This window comes from Chionomys nivalis, chromosome 5 (assembly GCF_950005125.1).
Source record: "Chionomys nivalis chromosome 5, mChiNiv1.1, whole genome shotgun sequence".
Classification (NCBI taxonomy): Eukaryota; Metazoa; Chordata; class Mammalia; order Rodentia; family Cricetidae; genus Chionomys; species Chionomys nivalis.
In genome coordinates, this window is record NC_080090.1 from 93,729,433 (window position 1) to 93,748,321 (window position 18,889).

The 18,889-nt window shown below is 40.1% G+C and overlaps 1 protein-coding gene across 2 annotated transcripts in view; it reads right to left on the bottom strand.

Moving 5' to 3' along the window:
* The window catches only part of Slc35f5 (solute carrier family 35 member F5), a 35,269-nt gene that overhangs the window by 4,524 nt on the left and 11,856 nt on the right, over nt 1-18,889 (bottom strand). The window contains exons 8-15 of one of the 2 annotated variants that reach the window (XM_057770812.1): nt 17,387-17,468; nt 16,101-16,188; nt 12,955-13,019; nt 9,551-9,655; nt 8,731-8,890; nt 6,384-6,474; nt 1,404-1,558; nt 106-202 (exon numbers count right to left, since the gene is read on the bottom strand). In XM_057770812.1, coding sequence (XP_057626795.1) covers nt 127-202; nt 1,404-1,558; nt 6,384-6,474; nt 8,731-8,890; nt 9,551-9,655; nt 12,955-13,019; nt 16,101-16,188; nt 17,387-17,468 — 822 coding nt within the window. In that variant the 3' untranslated portion in view covers nt 106-126. Of the gene's footprint in view, nt 1-105; nt 203-1,403; nt 1,559-6,383; nt 6,475-8,730; nt 8,891-9,550; nt 9,656-12,954; nt 13,020-16,100; nt 16,189-17,386; nt 17,469-18,889 lie in introns of those variants that run through there. The other variant, XR_009057168.1, reaches the window with a different exon arrangement.

An 18,889-nucleotide genomic window follows, 5' to 3' on the forward strand; every position in this document is an offset into this window, starting at 1 on the left:
GGAAGGAAGGAAGGAAGGAAGGTCGGTCAACCTGCCACATCTGAATACTTGAATATTTTCAAGAATATCATGAGGAACTGGTCTGGGGCTGGCTCACATACACACCTGGACTACAGATGACAGCAGCTAAGTAGCTCCATCTTCCTGAGAAATGCTGTGCATAGGGATGAGGCTTTCACACTGTTCGCTGTCTTCTGGAACTCTAATGAAAAGGCAAAAGTTAAGAAAGCTTTAGGAAAAAAAAACCTTCAGAAATAGCCTACTACTACCCTGTCTGAAGCCGGGAGGTCAAGATACTGTTAGTGGGAGAACCAGCAATTTCCCTCATGTTTTTGAAATGCAATATAAAAAGCTTTATCTCTTAAAAAGAAACTTAAAAAAGAAAATGTGGGTCGTAGAAAAAGACAAGATCTCCTGAGTAAATTGGGAGCACGGAGACCTTGGAAGAGAGTTGAAGGGGAGGGGAGAGGCAGAGAGAGGAGCAGAGGAAAATGTAGAGCTCCATAAAAATCAATTTAAAAAAAAGAAAAATGTAAGACAGTGATAATATATTCTATTATGAACTACACCCAAAACAAAGTTTTCTATATTTAAATTAATTACATACCACCTGCATACCAAAACACTTGCTTCCTAAAAATTAGCAGTGAAGAAATTATCTCACCATCCAAAGGATCCAAATGCATCTTTTTCCTTACACAACAAAAAATTATATAATTCATTCTTTCAACAATTCCTGTCAAAATCCCTAAAAGCCAGGCCACTGTGGTGATTCACAGTTTTCTCAGCCAACCCACCACTGTTGTTTTGTCTGTTGAGACAGGGTCTCCCTCTGTAGCCCAAGCGGCCCCAACCTCAGAATGCTACTGGTCCTCCTGAGTTGCTGCGATTACAAGAAAACAGCCACACACAGCTGCAAACATTGTTCTTCTATGTTGTGATTCCAATGCTCAGAGGACAGGCACGAGGATCAGGAGTTTAGGGCTAGCGAGGGTTACATGGTAAAACTCTCTCTCAAGAACAAACTAGGGACTGGGATAAGGCTTGGCTGGCAAAGTGCTTACCTCACAAGCATAAAGAGATGTAAATTCAATCACCCCTAACCCATATAAGATTTCCAGGCAAGACAGAAACATTGCAGTCACAGTGGTGGAGATAGCAGGGTCCCTGGGGCTCATTGCTAGCCAGCCTAGTCAAACTGATCCAGGCTACCCCAACTAGCTAACCAGTGAAACACTCAAACACTAAGGTGGAGCTTAGGGAAGACTCTGACAATTTGACATGGACCTCAGGTCTCTTCTCATGCACGTACCCACACATGTAGGTGCATGCAGACACGAATGGATGAATGTATACACACAAACTTAAAAAAAAAAAAAAAACTTTGTGGGGATAAAACATACCTCTGAATTCGATGTTTTCTGCATATGAAGGCAAAAATTCTTCTGACTCCTACCATCACAGGATCCCAATTATTATAATGGCATAGGAGAGTAACAATAAAAAATGAAAAAAACACAGGGATAGCGCCTGCAAAAAATAACCAAGAAAACTGCACCTAAAACAAAAGATTAAAATAAAACCTCAAAATTATCATTAAGGCAACTTTTACCTTTAATACACATTAAAATACCAAGAAGATAGACTAAATACTGATAATACGTTATTAAGTATTATTATATAAAAGGATTTAGGACTTCAATTTATAATTCTACTTTCCTAAATAACTAGTAAAAATACTTATTGCATTAAAAAAATGGGCAAAAAAAAAAAAAATAGCAGCAGAGTTATCCCAGTATTTACTGGGAGCAGTGCCCAGAGTGGAAATGTCCACAAATGGGGTTTTTGACTCTGGCACCATGGTACCCATTTCTTCTGTAATGGTCACTCCTGCTGATAAGAGGATTTTCCTCCCTCAGTTTCCAACACTATCTTCAAAATTTCAGATTTGAAATAAACATTATGTTATAGCTGTGCTAACAGTTACATCACAGTTCTCAATGTTAAAAACAAGTGAAACCCTTACAGACAACTTCTGTAAGCCTATCAGTAATTTGTTAACAAATTTTAATTATTTCTCATTTTAGTCCTTTTTGGTTTTTTAGACAGAGTGTGTTGATGGAGGAAGGTCATTGGTTAATTAATAAAGAAACTGCTTGGCCTCATAGGTTAGAACATAGGTGGGTGGAGTAAACAGAACAGAATGCTGGGAGGAAGAGGAAGTGAGCTCAGATGCAGGGCAGCTCCTCTCAGAGCCAGACGCGATGCAGCCAGCCGCCAGGTCAGACATGCTAAATCTTTCCCGGTAAGCGCACCTAGTGGTGCTACGCAGATTATTAGAAATGGGCTAAATTAATACGTGAGAATTAGCCTAGAAGAGGCTAGATATAATGGGCCAGGCAGTGTTTAACAGAATACAGTTTGTGTGTTGTTATTTCAGGGCATAAACTAGCCAGGCGGCCGGGAGCTGGGTGGCAGGAACGCAGCCTGCAGCTTCCTACAACAGTGTGTAACATCCCTGGCTGTCCTGGAACTTGCTTTGTAGACCAGGTTGGCTTTGAACTCAGAGATACACCTGTCTCTGCCTCCTGAGTGCTGGGATTAAACACATGAGTCACCACCGCCCAGTTATTACTCACAATTTTAAAGATTTATTTAGTTATTTGGTCATGTGTATGTGTATCTCTGCTGGGGTGTCAGCAGGACCCAGAAGAGGGCATTTGATCCTCTGAAGCTGGAGTTACAGGAAACTGTGAGCCTGCCTGACATGGATGCTGGAATTTGAACTCAAACCCTCTGGAAGAGCAACAAGTGCTCTAAGAGCTCCACAAATTCAAAATATAACAACAAAAACTGGTAATTTCCCCATCAACAGATGAAAACATGTTTAGAATCAGAGCCAGAGAGCTAGCTGAGAAGGTAAAGCAGCCAAGCCTGGAGACATCATTCATGATTGGGACCCATCCAGTGGAAGGAGAGAACTGACTCCTGGGGGTTGTCCTCTGACCTCCACATATATACTCTGGCACAAATGCATGCGTGTGCACACACACAACTGAAAAAAGAAGTTCAGAATTAAATTCTGACCAAGTGAACAAGAGCAGGCGAGAAGCACTAAAGCCCTCTGATGCAACTTGATCCTCTCTCTCATCCTTCACTGATCAAGGTCCTCAAAAAAACTGAAGATAATGAAAAGCTTAAAAGCCTTTGTGTTTAGAAGTTACCTCTAGTGTCTAGATCAGACTAAAGTATCCAAAACAAATTTCCAAGCAGCCTGTACTGACTGCTGAGGCTGACAAGAGACACAGTGGTGATCTGTTTTACAAAAGGAAATGGCCATTTCTGTTTGCTAAATACAGAAAAGCACTTATTTGTTCTCTTCTGAGAGTTACAGAGGAAAATAAGGGATAAGAGATGACTGAATGAAGTGCTTGATTTTATAAGCTTGAAAAATTAAATTTGATCCCCAGAATCCTAATAAAAATTCTAGGTGATCCCCAGAACCCTAATAAAAATCTTGGGCAAGGTGGTGCACACTGGAAATCCTAGTACTAGGGATGGAGGCACAAGAATCTCTGAGCCCACTCCCCAGCTAGTCTACTTAGAAAACCCCAGGGTCCAAGGAGATACTCTTATGTTGCCTCTGAATACACACATGTGCACATATGTACTCATTCAAACACACATGCATAGAAAAGAAAGGAAAAAAGAGTTTTCAGAGGCAAAATTCCCAATGCTGGAAAGCACATGGTGGCCCATTTAACACCACTATTAAAAAAGAAAAGTTTCATGAGAAAGATGTATTTGGTGAAGGCTTTTAAGAAGACACAAAATAATTCTCTGACATACAAACCGATTTGCACAGTACACGCACACAGAGGCTCAGTGACCCACAGAACACTCAGGGATGGGTCCTCATAAAGAGAAACTGAGAAGCCCACAGTTAGCTACAAAAGTACTGATAAAATGTAACATTTTTTGGAATGATTACCAGAACATCTACTAATCTACAAATATCAGCACAGAATTATTTTGTAAATATTTATTTATTTAAGTGTATATGTGTGTGCCTGAGTATATGAATGTGCATCCCATGTGTACAGAGACTAACAGAGGCCAAAAGAGGGTGTTGAATCACCTGCAGTTGGATTTACAGGTGGTTGTAAGATACACAACAGGAACTGAACCCAGTCCTCTGTAAGATCAGTAAGTGCTCTTAACCACTGAGCCATCTCCTATCCCTAAAGAACCATTTTAAATAAAGAATATCCACATGACTGAGAGCATTTTGCCTTTATCCATAAGGTATAAAGACCTAAATAAAAATAGTACTAAAAATAAGGTGACTAGAATACACTAGAAACATGTAGCTTTCAAATATTTCCATTTTCAAACTGTATTAAGTCAACACACATGTACCCTATGATTACTTACGACTTAAAATATTCAAATTCCACATGCAGAATTAAGTGGCTGTCTCCCTCCTGCAGCTTTAGGCAAAGGCACACCTCTCTCCTCTGTCACCCTTAGAAGCACTAAAGAAACTTTTCATAGGGTGAGGTAGCACATACTTTTAATTCCAGTACTTGGGAGGCAGAGGCAGATCCCTGTGAGTTCAAGGCCAGCTTGATCAATGTAGTGTGTTCCAGACCAGCCAGGGTAATACAGTGAGACCCAATCTCAAGAAAAGAAAATGGGGGGAAAAAAAGAAAAGAAACTTCCCATTTCTCTAGGCTGCAGGCAGAGATGCCCCTGAGTGTTACTTCTGTACCATAATTCATCACCAGAATCCCCATGTCCAGAGCAGGACTTCGTTTAAGAGGGCAGGGACACCTAGGCTAAGTGCAACAGAGGTGAGCATTTGCCACTGTTGAGGGAGCTGTGGGCTGCGTTTCTGCCACCCAGCTCCCGGCCGCCTGGCTAGCTTATGCCCTGAAATAACAACACACAAATGGTATTCATTTAAACACTGCTTGGCCCACTAGCTCTAGCCTCTAACTGGCTAATTCTCATATTTTGACTAACCCATTTCTAATACTCTGTTTAGCTCCAGTCTTACCGGGAAAGATTCAGCATGTCTGACCTGGCGGCTTGCTTCATCTCATCTGCCCTGGAGAAGAGCGGCATCACATGTGTCTGAGGCGTCTTACCTCACTTCCTCTTCCTCCCAGCATTCTGTTCTGTTTACTCCACCCACCTATGTTCTAACCTATCAGGGCCAAGCAGTTTCTTTATTAATTAACCAATGACCTTCCTCCATCATGTCATGACACCACATCATCCTCCTGGAGTTCACTTCTATGGCAGTGTTAGCACAGTGTTAAGCAACCACTGGAGCTAACCTGAGAAGCCAAGTTAATTTATCCCTACTAGTGTGCTAGAGCAATCTCCTATTGCATACAATGGACCTGTACCAAAGACACTAGGAACAAGGCAGCTACTCAAAAACTAGAAGTCTCGTATAAAGCCACTTCCCTTACCTAGAAACTAAGGGAAAATATTGAATGACCAAAATAAAGATTATCTATTTCTTTTGAATTTTATATCTTACTTGTTTGCTAATTTACTTATTTATTTAGTGTGTATGCAGGTACATGTGGGTGTATGTACATATGGTATGTCAACGACTGGAGAGGCTAGAGGTCAACTTTGGCTGTTATGGTAGTTTGAGTGGGTATAGTCTTCAGAAACTCATGTGTTTGGATACTTGGCCCATAGGGAGTGGCACTATTTGGAAGTGTGGCATTGTTAAAGTAGGTGTGACCTTTGGGAGAAAATGCATCACTGTAAGAGTGAACTTTGAGGTCACATATGTTCAAGCTAAGCTCAGAGTGAGACACAGTTGCTTCTACTGCCTGAGTATTAAGATGTAGAACTCTCAGTTCTTCTCCAGCACTATGTCTGTCTGCACGCCCACATGAAGAGAATGGACTAACCTCTCAAACCCCAATTAAATGTTTTCCTTTATAAGAGTTGTCATGGTTATGGTGTCTCTTCATAGCAGTAGAAACCCCCTAACTGATACAGCTGTCTTTCCTTAGGTGACATTTTCTGAAAGAGTTATTTGCTGACCTAGGACTCTCCCTGTGGGCTGGTCAGTAAGCCCTGGGATTCCTCCTGTCTCCACCTCCCCAGCACTGGGGTTATAAGCATGCAACACTACTCCTGGCTTTTTTTTTTTTTAACATGAATTCTGAGGATCAAGCTCCAGTCCTCAAGTTGGCAGAGCCATTCTATCGGTTGAGTCATTCCCTCAGCCCTACTATTTCTATATGCTCGAGTCCCTCTCAGAGGCAGGGAGAAGCATCAAGTATCACCCATATGACCCCCTTATTATCTAGCTGTCAGGGGTCCTAGAGCACCTCAGGAAGAGCCAGGCTTACCTTTCGCATGCACATGTCGGCTATGATGGAGAGAGGTATTGTAAGGCTTAGTGCAAGTGTGCCTATCAACGATGAGGTAAGAAAGCAGCCCCTGAGAAGAAAGGAAACATAACTTCCATATTATAAACATTTTTTAAAAATGCCACTCAACAAATTAAACTAAGTTTCCTATCCTATAATATGTGCCTGAGAGATCCCAAGCAGAAGTGAAAGCTGTGTATGGACAGAGATACAAAAAATAATAATTACTAAAATGATTCCAAAGTTTGTCCTTGACTATTAAAAATACAAGCATGGAATTACACAGTATTCTGGGTGCTGTATACTATTTTTAAGATCTGTTTGCATATATTACTCAATTTTGTATACATATATATAATTTCATTAATTTAAAAATTACTGAGCAGAGTTTTTAGTTTTTTTGATACCTAACAAAACCACATTACCTTTCTTTAGATTTTAAAAACTAATTTTACCCTTTGCTGCCTTTTTACTCTTTAAATTTTCTTACAAATATTTCAATATTTGTTGCTACAGTCTTATTTTGGTTTCATTTTAATGCTTTTTGTCAGTTTTGTTCAATAAAAATGAAAATAAAAAGCTAATTTTTAAATTATGTATATGAGTGGGTCTGAAAAGATGAATGCAGTTCCTTTAGGGACCAGACAAGGATGTGGGATCCCTCTGAAGCTGGCAGTGGTAAGCTTCCCAATATGGGTGCTGGGAACTGAATTCAGGTCCTCTGCAAGACCATCATGCACTCTTAAACAGAGCAACATCTCTCTAGCCCCCGCCAAACAGCATTATTAAAACTGAAATCATACACAAACTTTAAGAAAGTGATAAGCTTATGCCATAAGGCCCAGCTCTTTGAAAACTTCAATCTGACAGAAACAGTACTAAAACTATAATGGAAGTCTGACAAACTCCATATGGGATACTGTGTTCAAACTTATGGTCCTTAAATGAGAAAAAGTCTAACATAGTATAATACGCTAGCATCCCAATTGATTCATTCATGATTTCCACATCTGACTCATCCATCTGTAAAGTTCTGAATATAAACATAACAACACAAAAGAAGCCTGGGAACAACCGAATATTACCAAGCTCCCTAAGTAAGCAACACCCCTGGAGTTGCACTAAGAATCCATGAACTCTCACATCAAAACATATGATGTCTACTAGTCCATGGCTACTTTCATTTGTATAACACTAGTCTTCACGTGTTCATATATACACGTTCATGTGTGTACATGTGCACTCAGGTATATGTACACGTGTGCATGTATAGACCACAGGTCAACATTCAGTGTCTGTTTCACTCTTCACCTTATTTTTGAGACTAGTTCTCTCACTGAACGCAGGTCACTGATTCAGCTAGACTAGCTGGCAAGTGAGTTCCATGGCTCTCCCCATCTCTGTGCTCCCATGTCATTCCGCCCTGCCTAGACACCCGAACTCAGATCCTCATGTTAGTGCAGCAAGAACTTTATCAGCTGAGCTATCATCACAGACCCCAACACTATGCTTTAAAAATGTATCTTTTATTTATTGATTGATAATTTCATACACGTAAATTAACACCTTGAAAGCATTTTTACAAATTTAAACAATTTATATTGTCCTATTTAGCTTCAGCTCTCAACACAGCCTAGACCAGTGATTCTCAACCTTGCCAATGCTACGCTTTAATACAGTTCCTCATGTTGTGGAGACCCCCAACCATAACATTATTCCATTGCTACTTCATAAGTGTAATTTTGCTACTGTTATGAATTGTAAGGTAAATATCTAATATGCAGGATATCTTATATGTGACCCTTTTAAAAAGGTCTTTTGGATCCTCAAAGGAGTTACAACCCAGAGGTTGAGAACCACTGGCCTAGAGTCATCTGAGGAAGTCTTAAGTAAGGGATTGGTTGGCCTGTGTCTTGTCTGTTAAGAAATTGTCTTAACTGATGATTAACATGGGCAGGTCTTCCCTGACTTCCCTCAGTGATGGACTGTGACCTGGAAGTGTGAGTTAAGGAAACTCTCTCCTCTCCTAAGTCACTTTTGGTCAGAATAGTCATCACAACAGCAGGAAGGAAAGCAGGACAGTATTAGTTTGCATAGTAATATTCACACATTTAGTAAACATCTGAGCTTCTTTTTATGTATCCTCTTTGTGATGGGCCCACAAAAGTTAAAAATCAAAGTCCCTACTCTTATCAGAATAAATATATATTCAATTACAAGTACCAATGTGGAAGGGATCTTCAGATCTCAGAAGACACGGAAAGATCCAAACTACTCATAAGTCAACAAAGTGAAATAAATGAATTGCAGAAGTAACAGAACCTACCATAACCACAGAAACTCGGAAAGAACTGTTCCAATGAGGCCGTTGATAATGATACACAAAAGTACCACTTTATTGGGAAACTCGAAGTCCTCAAAGCCAGTATAATGAAGAACAAAGAACCCTGGCCATAAGAGCAGCAGATTAAACAGACCTACAAAACCTGAGTATAAAAGAGACACAGGTTAAAATCATGGCTGATTTCAATTTTCCAAACTTGATAACACTATTAGAAATGTGACATCTCACAAAGGGCTTCAGTAGGTTGCTTAATTGGAGCTTGTGTTGGTTTGAAGATTAGTTCTACAAACAGGTCAATTCCAGGGAAAAACAGCATCAGCACCTGGTGACTGTTGACTGCAGTTTAGCTGGGCAGATAGCTCAGTAAAGTGCTTGCTGCTCAAACATGAGTGCAGTCCTCAGCACCCAAGTGGTGCTCACTTGTATTCTCAGCTCTGGGTTATGCAGACATGGCTTTCTAGGACCCACTGGCCAGTTAGTCTCGGTGAATCGTGAGGCCCAGAAGGTTCAGCGAGAGACCTTGGAATTCATAAGATTTCCAAAATAAGGAAGGGAGGGAGGGAGGGAGGGAGGGAGGGAGGGAGGGAGGGAGGGAGGGAGGGAGAGGGGAGGAAAAGGATGAAGGGAAGGAAGAAGGGAGGGAGAGAGGGAGAGAGAAAGGGAGAGAGAAAGGGAGGGAGGGAGGGAGAGAGAGAGAGAGAAGTCATATAGAGGAGGAAAAAAGTCTCCATACTCTCTCAAAAAATAACCTATGAATTTATCATTTCAAGTAAATAACCAAAAAGGTTAAACATATACTTGCCAAAGAACATTGGAATATCCAATTTATCTTCTCTGTCTACCTTTCTCTTGATCATCACAATGTAGATAGCATAGAGCATTGCTCCAGCAAGGGACCAAATGGAACCTGTAAGAACCAACACATTATTTAAACTCTTGTACCCATTCAAGAACTCTTTCAACATATATTACTACATATACTTAGAGTCTACTGGTACAGTGAATACTAAATGAAGAAATGAGGTGGCAAAAATAAAAAAACAAACCTAACTCATTCCATCCAAATCCTCCTGTAGGATAGGAACTGAATGGATAAATAAAAAAATATGCAAAAGCATTTGCCTTAGTGACCTAACAGAACACCCACAGAGGTTCTAACAATGAAAGTCAGATAAGTAACATTTTGTCTTTAATTTTGAAACGTGCACTTCTTAATTTTCTCTACATCAGTGATTCTCAATCTTCCTAATGCTGTGTCCATTAATACAGTTCCTCATGTTGTGGTGTCCTTCAACAATAAAATTATTTTTTGCTACTTCACAACTATAATTTTGCTACTGTTATGAATCATAATTTAAATATATGTGTTTTCTGATGGTCTTAGGTGACCCCTGTGAAAGGGTCATAGGATGTCCCCAAAGGGGTTACAACCCATAGGTTGAGAACCACTGCTCTACATGAACCAGGTTATTGTACACTGTAACTAATGTTTCTCTTCCGCTTGATCTTGTTCTTCCCATCCCTCCATATGGACTTCCAGATACTCTACTACCACATCTATAAGGTCACACTTCTTCCACCAAGAATCCTTCCTACTCTGCTAAAATTCCATTGATTTGTCTTCTGTTTTAGGCAATGGAACATTTACTAATGCTAACTATGATACTATGGGTTGAGGAGATGGCCCAGTGAACAAAGCACTTGCCACACAAGTATGAGGACATGGGTGTGAATCCCCATGACCCACATCAGGTCACTCATGGAAGTGCATGCATCTGTAATCCCAGCACTCCTGCAATGAGATGGGAGGCAGACAAGAAAATCCCAGGAAGTATACATGCCAGCAGTCAGACATACACAGTAACAAGTAACAAAAGACCCCATCTCAAACTAGGTGGAAATTAAGAGCCAACACCTGAAGTTGTCCTCTGACCTCTACACAGCATGGTGTCACACATGTGCCTATAACACATTCACTTGTACACACATACACACCATATGTCCACACAAGGTAAAAATATTCTCTATTGGCTTCGTTTGTAAATCCCGTATCTTCTCTTAAACCAAGAACTGTTTGAAAACTACAAACACATAATGATTGCTTATAATTAGTTGAAAATGTGCAATATGATGTGAGGCTCACAGAGCATGAATAATTAGTCTTACTTAATTAACTCATGTTCAACAACCCTTAAGTAAGCCCTTAAAAACGATTAAAGAATGTGCCAAGTGACCATTCAATACTTTAATCTGTTTGAAAGAACAGAATATTTATTGGAGGAAGTTAAGGCCTATGAGGCTAAGAGGAGCCAACCTGGAGTCTGCCTAGTGCTGCTGGAGGTCCTGATGGTGCCTAGCCAATGAGGAGTGACCATGAGATGTCAATGGATGGGAATGCCTGGATGCTGGGAGAGTATATAAGATCCCCCTCCCCATTGTTAAATAAACAAGTCTGTTGTATGCCTTCTACCTGACTCCCCATGTCTGAGACGTTGACACTGCACCTTTTACCCCCTCCCCCGAAGAAGATGTTAGGGCCAAGCAACAATTTATTAAGTCTATTTTCTTTTTATTGCTATCAGAAAAATTTTAAAGCCTGTCAACAAAATCTTATACTCCCAGAACAAGGATATATTGTAGGTATTTCTTTGGTTTTTGGTTGGTGTTTGGTTGATTGTTTGTCTGTTTGTTGGTTTTTCGAGACAGTGTTTCTCTGTGCAGTCCTAGCTATCCTGGAACTCGCTCTGTAGACCAGGCTGGCTTCAAACTCATATATTCGCCTGCCTCTGCCTGCTGAGTGCTGGGATTAAAGGCATGCACCCCCATGCTGCACTGAATTAAGTTTTATATGCACACAGAGTGGCTCTGGGTCAGAAAGAGAAGATGTAGGTCAAAGCACAGCTAACTGGGCAGTCCAGGAAGAGTTTGGAGAGCACTTCACATATCTAGAGATATTAACTAAGTTGGGTTCTAGTTACCTTTGTTTTTGCTAAATCCAGACAGCAGATCAAAATTAAATGTTTACTATAAGAGTAACTGCTAAGAGCCGGGCGGTGGTGGCGCACGCCTTTAATCCCAGCACTCGGGAGGCAGAGGCAGGTGGATCTCTGTGAGTTCGAGACCAGCCTGGTCTACAAGAGCTAGTTCCAGGACAGGCTCCAAAACCACAGAGAAACCCTGTCTCGAAAAACCAAAAAAAAAAAACCAAAAAAAAAAAAAAAAGAGTAACTGCTAAGGCAACAAACCAGACTGGATGAGAAATTAGTGGGTGAGAGTTTGACAACAGGATATTTCTATAACCTCACAGTATTTATCTCCCCATGAGATGCTTGCTATTTCACCAACTAGTCACCTCGCCTGGAGCACCCTGACAGACACACTTAATACCTACATCACTAGCAAAAGATTAAAGCAATGTCATTGGTCTTCAGAAAAAATGCACCAATGCCAGCCAGATCAGGAACTATTATTACCAATTTGTACAACACCAGTTTAACTAGAAAGAATTCAAGATGAACCCTAACTCCAATGGAGAAACACTGTACAAGATAAATAAGCTGTACCCATCATACGTGTCAAACCATAGAAGACAAGTAAGACTGCATAAAGGCTTCTGCTGACAGGACATTAGAAGAACAAGACAACTAAATGTAAATCAAAAAAAGATCTTAGGCCACTAAAAGAATGCTATAGGAAGATGGCTATATTAATGGTGGGTCTATAGCCCATACTATCAAAATTAAGTGTTCACTGTAGTAGTAACTGCTCATAAAAGATACAAAAGTGGATGAGAAAATTAGTAGGCAATGTTGATTCCTGATTTTTGTAATTGCTTGTAGTTTATATAAATTAATGTATGGAGAATTTGGGTGAATTTATTAGTATCACTTCCAAAGGAAAAGTTAAATTAAAAGACAAATTTTTTAAGACCCTGTTATTGGGCCAGCAAGATGGCTTAGTCAGTAAAAAGGTGCTTGTTTTCCAAACCTGGAAACCTAAATTTAGTCCCTGGAAACTACAGTGAAAGGAAAGATTTGATTCTTATCTTCTGACTTTCACTCCGAAGATGTGTCACACATACACATAAATAAATGTAATAAAGCTACGTGCCTGTCGGTGACACGCTGTATGTGCATGCATCTGCATGCATTGCAGTAAGCACAAAGCTTGCTTGAATGCCCTAGAAGAGCACACTCATATTCTTACCTATTGTGTCTCTTCCAGCAGACTTTTCCGACCCCGACAGGTTCACGAGCACTACGCCTCCAATACTGTAAAAGTAACAGCCATTACTGATGAGCAAAATAATAGGTTCCTAACAAACTAATCATCTAGATTAAAAACTAAGAACTCATCTTAACTCTGGGTAAAAGTGACTGAGAATTCAGTAGTTAATTGATGAGTGTTCCTCAGCACCGTACAGGATAGTGTCGCGCTGACAGTTAACCCTCACAAATGCACACTGATGACTTATGGGGAAGGAATTCATGAAGAGGTGAAGTAACTTGACCAAGACCACATGACAGGGCTGGAACACAGGCAGCCTGTTCCCAAAACCCAACACGCTTACATGCTACTCTTTTAATTACGGAAAAGATAACTTGCCATCCCTTTGCCAAGCCTTCTTTCAAAGAGAAATAAGCCAAACCCAATAGAGCTAGCAATGGCACATTTTTGCACATGAAACCTAACAAACAGAAGGCTGTTTTTTCACATTTGATCAGTCTCATCAACCCCAGGGTTGTAATGGGCAAAAGGAAGACCACTGAAGGCTGTTGCAAAGTCAGAGGACAGTGATTCATCTGACTGTCACTTGTTGAGCATCTAGAATAAGCAAAGCAGTATGTTCCAGTGGGGAACAAGATGGACATGGTTCTAGTCTTCAAAGAGCTCTCAGGGCCTTTCTATTTCTAGGTAGTTTACTGTGTATATTTTTGTCAAACAAAAAGAAATTTAAAAGATAGTCCCGTTCTCTTGCTACTGATCAAAGAGACCTGGGCACATTTGAGGAGCAGTATGGAGGAAGAATATTTTTTTCTCTTATGGAACAATGTGAGTAGAAGCTAAACAGAACACTCCTTACACTGAATCCTCCTACTCAGAGTGGCAGTGTCAGGTTTCCCGCTATGATCACTGTTTGGATTAGAGTCCGCTGCTGTTTACCGAGTTCCCACAATATAATAGAAACCATTTCATTTCCACTCAGAAGATGATGCCATGATGGTGCCTAAAAATACTGAGCACACATTGTTCTTAGAAACAGTTTAGAAATTTGACCTCATCCATCCACATAACTGTCTTATGAGACAAATTCTACTGTGATCCTCAGTTTATAGAAGAGGAAACAGGCAGAGAGATTTTAAAATGATGTGCAAGATCTCAAAACTAGTAATGGAGGTGGGACTGGATCACAGACAGCAGAATGTGATCCCTGAACTCTCTCAAGTCTGTTGCTATCTCAAATTATATACTTGATCAAAAAAATTCAATCTCATTGTTTAAGGCCAGTTCAAAATAAAGTATTAGATGGTATTTATTACAGTTTCATAAGAACAAAATAACACAAAAATTAAAATCAATTATCCTAAACTACAGAGATTCTTTTATAGGGCAAAAAGTAACTATTGGCCATGTGGCTTCTCTTACAACTCTGCTGTCTAGCAACAGTCACAGATGATAGTAAATGAATGAAAATGACTGTGTTTCAATAAAACTTTGTAAAAACTGGCAGGCAGCCGACCTCTCCTGGTCCTCATTCTTAACCTACTTTAACAAGAATATTCTGTCAAACACTTGTAGGTTCAACATTTTATATCCACTCTCTTCTTTATCAAACCTTTCTTTATTATATGGTACTAAGAAAAGTTAAAAATCAGCATCTATTTCAGGTAAAGTTCAATAAAACCTCATTTATGTGGTTTTATAGCCTCAACGTAAATGTATTATATTTTCAAAATGCAAAAACACGTTTGGTTAAAACATTAGTCAAGCATAGAAAAGAATATATCCCTGGTAGTTATAAAGAGTAAATATAAATTAGGTGGGTCAACCAGAGTGTCACTGAAAGAGCTTGGTCAGCTTTCCCTTGTGTCTAAAAGCTGTAATATAGAACAGAAGAAGAATGGCCCATCTACAATGGCCAAGTGCAAGTCCCTTGGATACTTTACAGACATTGCTCCACACTTTACAACAAGGACACAAAGCAGGAAAGTTCTAGACCTCTCAGGTAGAGCAGGGCTTAGGGGAAGCAGACTTCGATTCAGTCTCAGCTACACTAAGAAACAGCCTCATCATTAAATGCTCTGTTACCTTCTTTGCTCTCTCATTTTCCAAAATAGCTGCTTTGTCAAACTAAAGCATCACCTTTGAGTACTGTCTATGGGAAAAGCCCTCTGCTAGGCTCTCGGAATGAAGCCAGGTATTAGTCTTTAAAGGTTTACAGCCCAACAGAGAAGACAAGAAAAACAAGCTCACAGTTACGTATGTAGTTATTGGCAATGAGGCTGCTGTGCCCTGAGATAAAATTGCCAAATGAATTAAACAGAAAGTAAGTGAAAAATCACTGCAGGCTAAGATAACTGGAGAAGATCCAATTTGACTTCTAGAAGAAAGGGACGAACTGAGCCAACATAAAACGGGGACTTGTGTCAGGAAAAGGAGATAGACAACTGATGATTACGCTGGCACATGAATTTTTTTTTTTTTTTTTTTTTTTGGTTTTTCGAGACAGGGTTTCTCTGTGGCTTTGGAGCCTGTCCTGGAACTAGCTCTTGTAGACCAGGCTGGTCTTGAACTCACAGAGATCTGCCTGCCTCTGCCTCCCGAGTGCTGGGATTAAAGGCGTGCGCCACCACCGCCCGGCCTGGCACATGAATGTTAAATGTGAAAGCCAGTTCAACACTTAGTAATTTTGCAGTCAATGAGAAGCAGTGGATGGGAACCATAGCTGTCCTGGGATCTTTCCCTCCACTTACTCCAAACAGCATCTTGTCCACGTGAAGCCTTCTTTTGCCTCATCTTTTTTTGCTTATGTATTATGACATAAATTAAATTGTTTCAACATCATATTTTAAAGGCTTTATTATTTGTTTATGCCTACAAAGGTGTATGAGTACATGTGTATAAAAGTATGTATGTTTGTGTGAATGCAATGAGTGGCCAGATGAGGATGTTGGATCTGTCAGAGAAAGCATTATAGGCTTTATGGAACAGCCGGCTTGTTGGATGGGTGTTTAAATTTGATCCCCAGTCTTCATGATTATCCAAGCAAACTCTCTTAACTACTGAGTCAGTTTTCTAGATCTAATATCATATTTCTGAGCAGAGCAAATGAGCGCATGCTATATTCTTACCTTAAAATTACAGCTAATAGTTTAGAGAGGGTAAATCTGTCTCCACTGTTACTTGGAAACACAGCTGCAAGAATTAAAGTAAAAAGTCCTACAGGGAAGAAGAAAGGGACAGAAGAAGCTGTTATATTTACTTCTACCAACATTCCTCACCACCACCACCAAGAGCAACATGAGGAAATCACACATTTAACTTTTAAGTTGATTGTTTTGCTCTTTCAAACAACTAATGCTGCACTGAGAAAAAGTCAAATAAAGAAGAGCTTCTAAACTAAGCCACGTTTATTCTAACAGTGCAGATAAGGGTAGGCCTATTTATTTTTAAACCAGTAAGTACTAAGTTGAGCCTGCAGAGTAATTGTGACCTCATCAGTCATGCCCATGTTCTAAGTTATTTCTACAGCTTTAAAAGTACTTCTTTTATCTTCCAGATTTGGAAGGTGAGTCAAATGTTAAAAATAAAACACCTGCTAGAGTGCAAATTTTAGATAGGAAATAAGCAGTGGCATTTAGCCAAAAAGAATCTGGAAAAAGATCTCCGAAAAGGAAATATGCGGGGTAAGACTACCATAAAGGGAGGACAGGCCTAGGAACCTTCATACACTACAGAATAAAGCCACAGAGGGTCAGGTGTGGTGGTGCACACCTTTAATCCCAGCACTTGGTAGGCAAAAGTAGGAAATCTCTGAGTTTGAGGACAGCCTGGTCATACAGGCTGAGTTTCAAAATAGCCATGACTACACAGAGTAACTCTGTCATAAAAAAAATGGAAAAATAAGCAAACAAAACCCACAGAGGACCAAGGGAGATTATATGCCTGGTATACACAGACCTAGAAAATGTTCATGCACTGCAGGATAAAAAACACAGAGGCCAAGGGTGTATTTGAGGGAGAGCAAGTGCCCAACATGTACAGGCCTGAGTCTGATCCCCAGCAATGGACAAAGACAACAGCCAAACCAAGAACTACACAGTATCTGAGGGAACACCAATAGCACAGAGGTCAGGCAGTGAACTCTAACCACGCAAACATGATTGTGCATTCCTGTAATACTGCTTGGAAGACAGGCACAGGCAGGAGGATGGCCACAGTTCGAAGTCAGCCTAGTCTATACAGTAAAATAGCTACAGCTAAAAAGTAAGGGTGTAAGTAACAACCCCCCCTTATGAATTATAATATGCTAATGCACAGCAGAACTAAAATTTAGAATTGTGTCTACATATATACAAATATCACTAGATATGCATACATCAACTCATAATGCAGATTTTGAAGACATGATTCTTACCGGAAGTTGAAGACAAAATATTCACTATGGCAACCTGTGTGTCTGAAAGTGCTTCTTGATATGACAAATTCGCCAAAAACCACTATACAAAAGGGAAAAAAAGTGAAACCTCATGAAAAACATTTATAGCTGCCAGTTCAATTTACAGTCGTCCCTCTCACTTCTAAGCACTATTATTGTATGACATTTGTTTCTGTTTTTAAGATCTATAAAAATCCTATGTATGTGTGTGTCTGTGGAGGTATGGAAACTTTCATACAGTGCCAGCAGAGGCCAGAAGAGGGTGTCAGATCCCTTGAACTGTAACCACAGATGGTTGTGAGCCACCCAGTGTAGGTACTGGGAACTAAACTTTGGTTCTCTGCAAGAGCAGTATGTGCTCTGAACCCATCGCTTCAGTCCCCATAAGTGGTTTCAAAAGCTGCTCTATGAGAAAAAAACAAATCACAGGCCCCCAAATAAGGACAAGCATTAATAATCATAATTGAGAACGTTGAGATCTTGCTACTCAATTCCCTGAAGACACTAACCAGGCTAGACACAGCAACACAATCCCAAGTGCTGAGATTAAAGTTGTAACCCCAGCACTCATGGTTGGGAAGATCACAAGTTTAACAAATTGAAGACTAGCCTGTGCTAGTGGGACCTTGTCTCAAAAGATTTAAATTAATTTAAATTAAGTTGCAATTAAAAAATAAACCAGAACTTATTTAGCATGCACAGAACCTGGTTTCAATTCCCAGCACCACAAACAAAAAATAACTAACAAAAGTTGGTTTTAAAAAAAGCGTTTGCAGAGGACTTGAGTTTGGTTCCCATCACCCAGAATACATGTCTCAGAACTTGCTGGAACTCAAGCTCCAGGCAGTCTGACTCCCTCGTCTATGCTCCACAGGCACATGTGCACAGTGCTCACACACACACACACACACACACACACACACACACACAAAGACAGATAATTTTAAAAGAAAAATCAGCATTCAGGTATTGTATGTTTATGTAAAGGAGAGAGACTGAATATCAAATCACTTTAACATTTTTTATTCACGTTCTGATCATACTTTAAGTTTATGTAAGTCAAATTCAAGTTTGGAGAAATTCTATTACATTAAAGCCTACAGGGCCTAGAAAGACGGTTTGGTGAGTAAGAGAACTTGCTGTGTGATCATTTGGATCTGAGTTCAGATCCCATATTCAAGAAAAGAAGCCAAGAACGGCCATGCCTACCCCTGCAATGATAAATTCAATATTCCTCAAATTGTGGGCAAGCACGGATGCACATGTATACACGTGCTGTATTCTAGGAACTGGCTTCATATCTTTATTTATGGGTTGGGCTTTGTGTATAAATATATGTGTGGAAGCCAGAGGTGAGCTGTGGCTGTCATTCTTCAGGTCCCTCACTTGTTGAGCTCACGGTATCTCACTGGCCTAGAACTCACCAGGTAGCGATCCATGTCCCTGTCTCCCTAGCCCTAGGATTACAAGGGTGTAGCATCA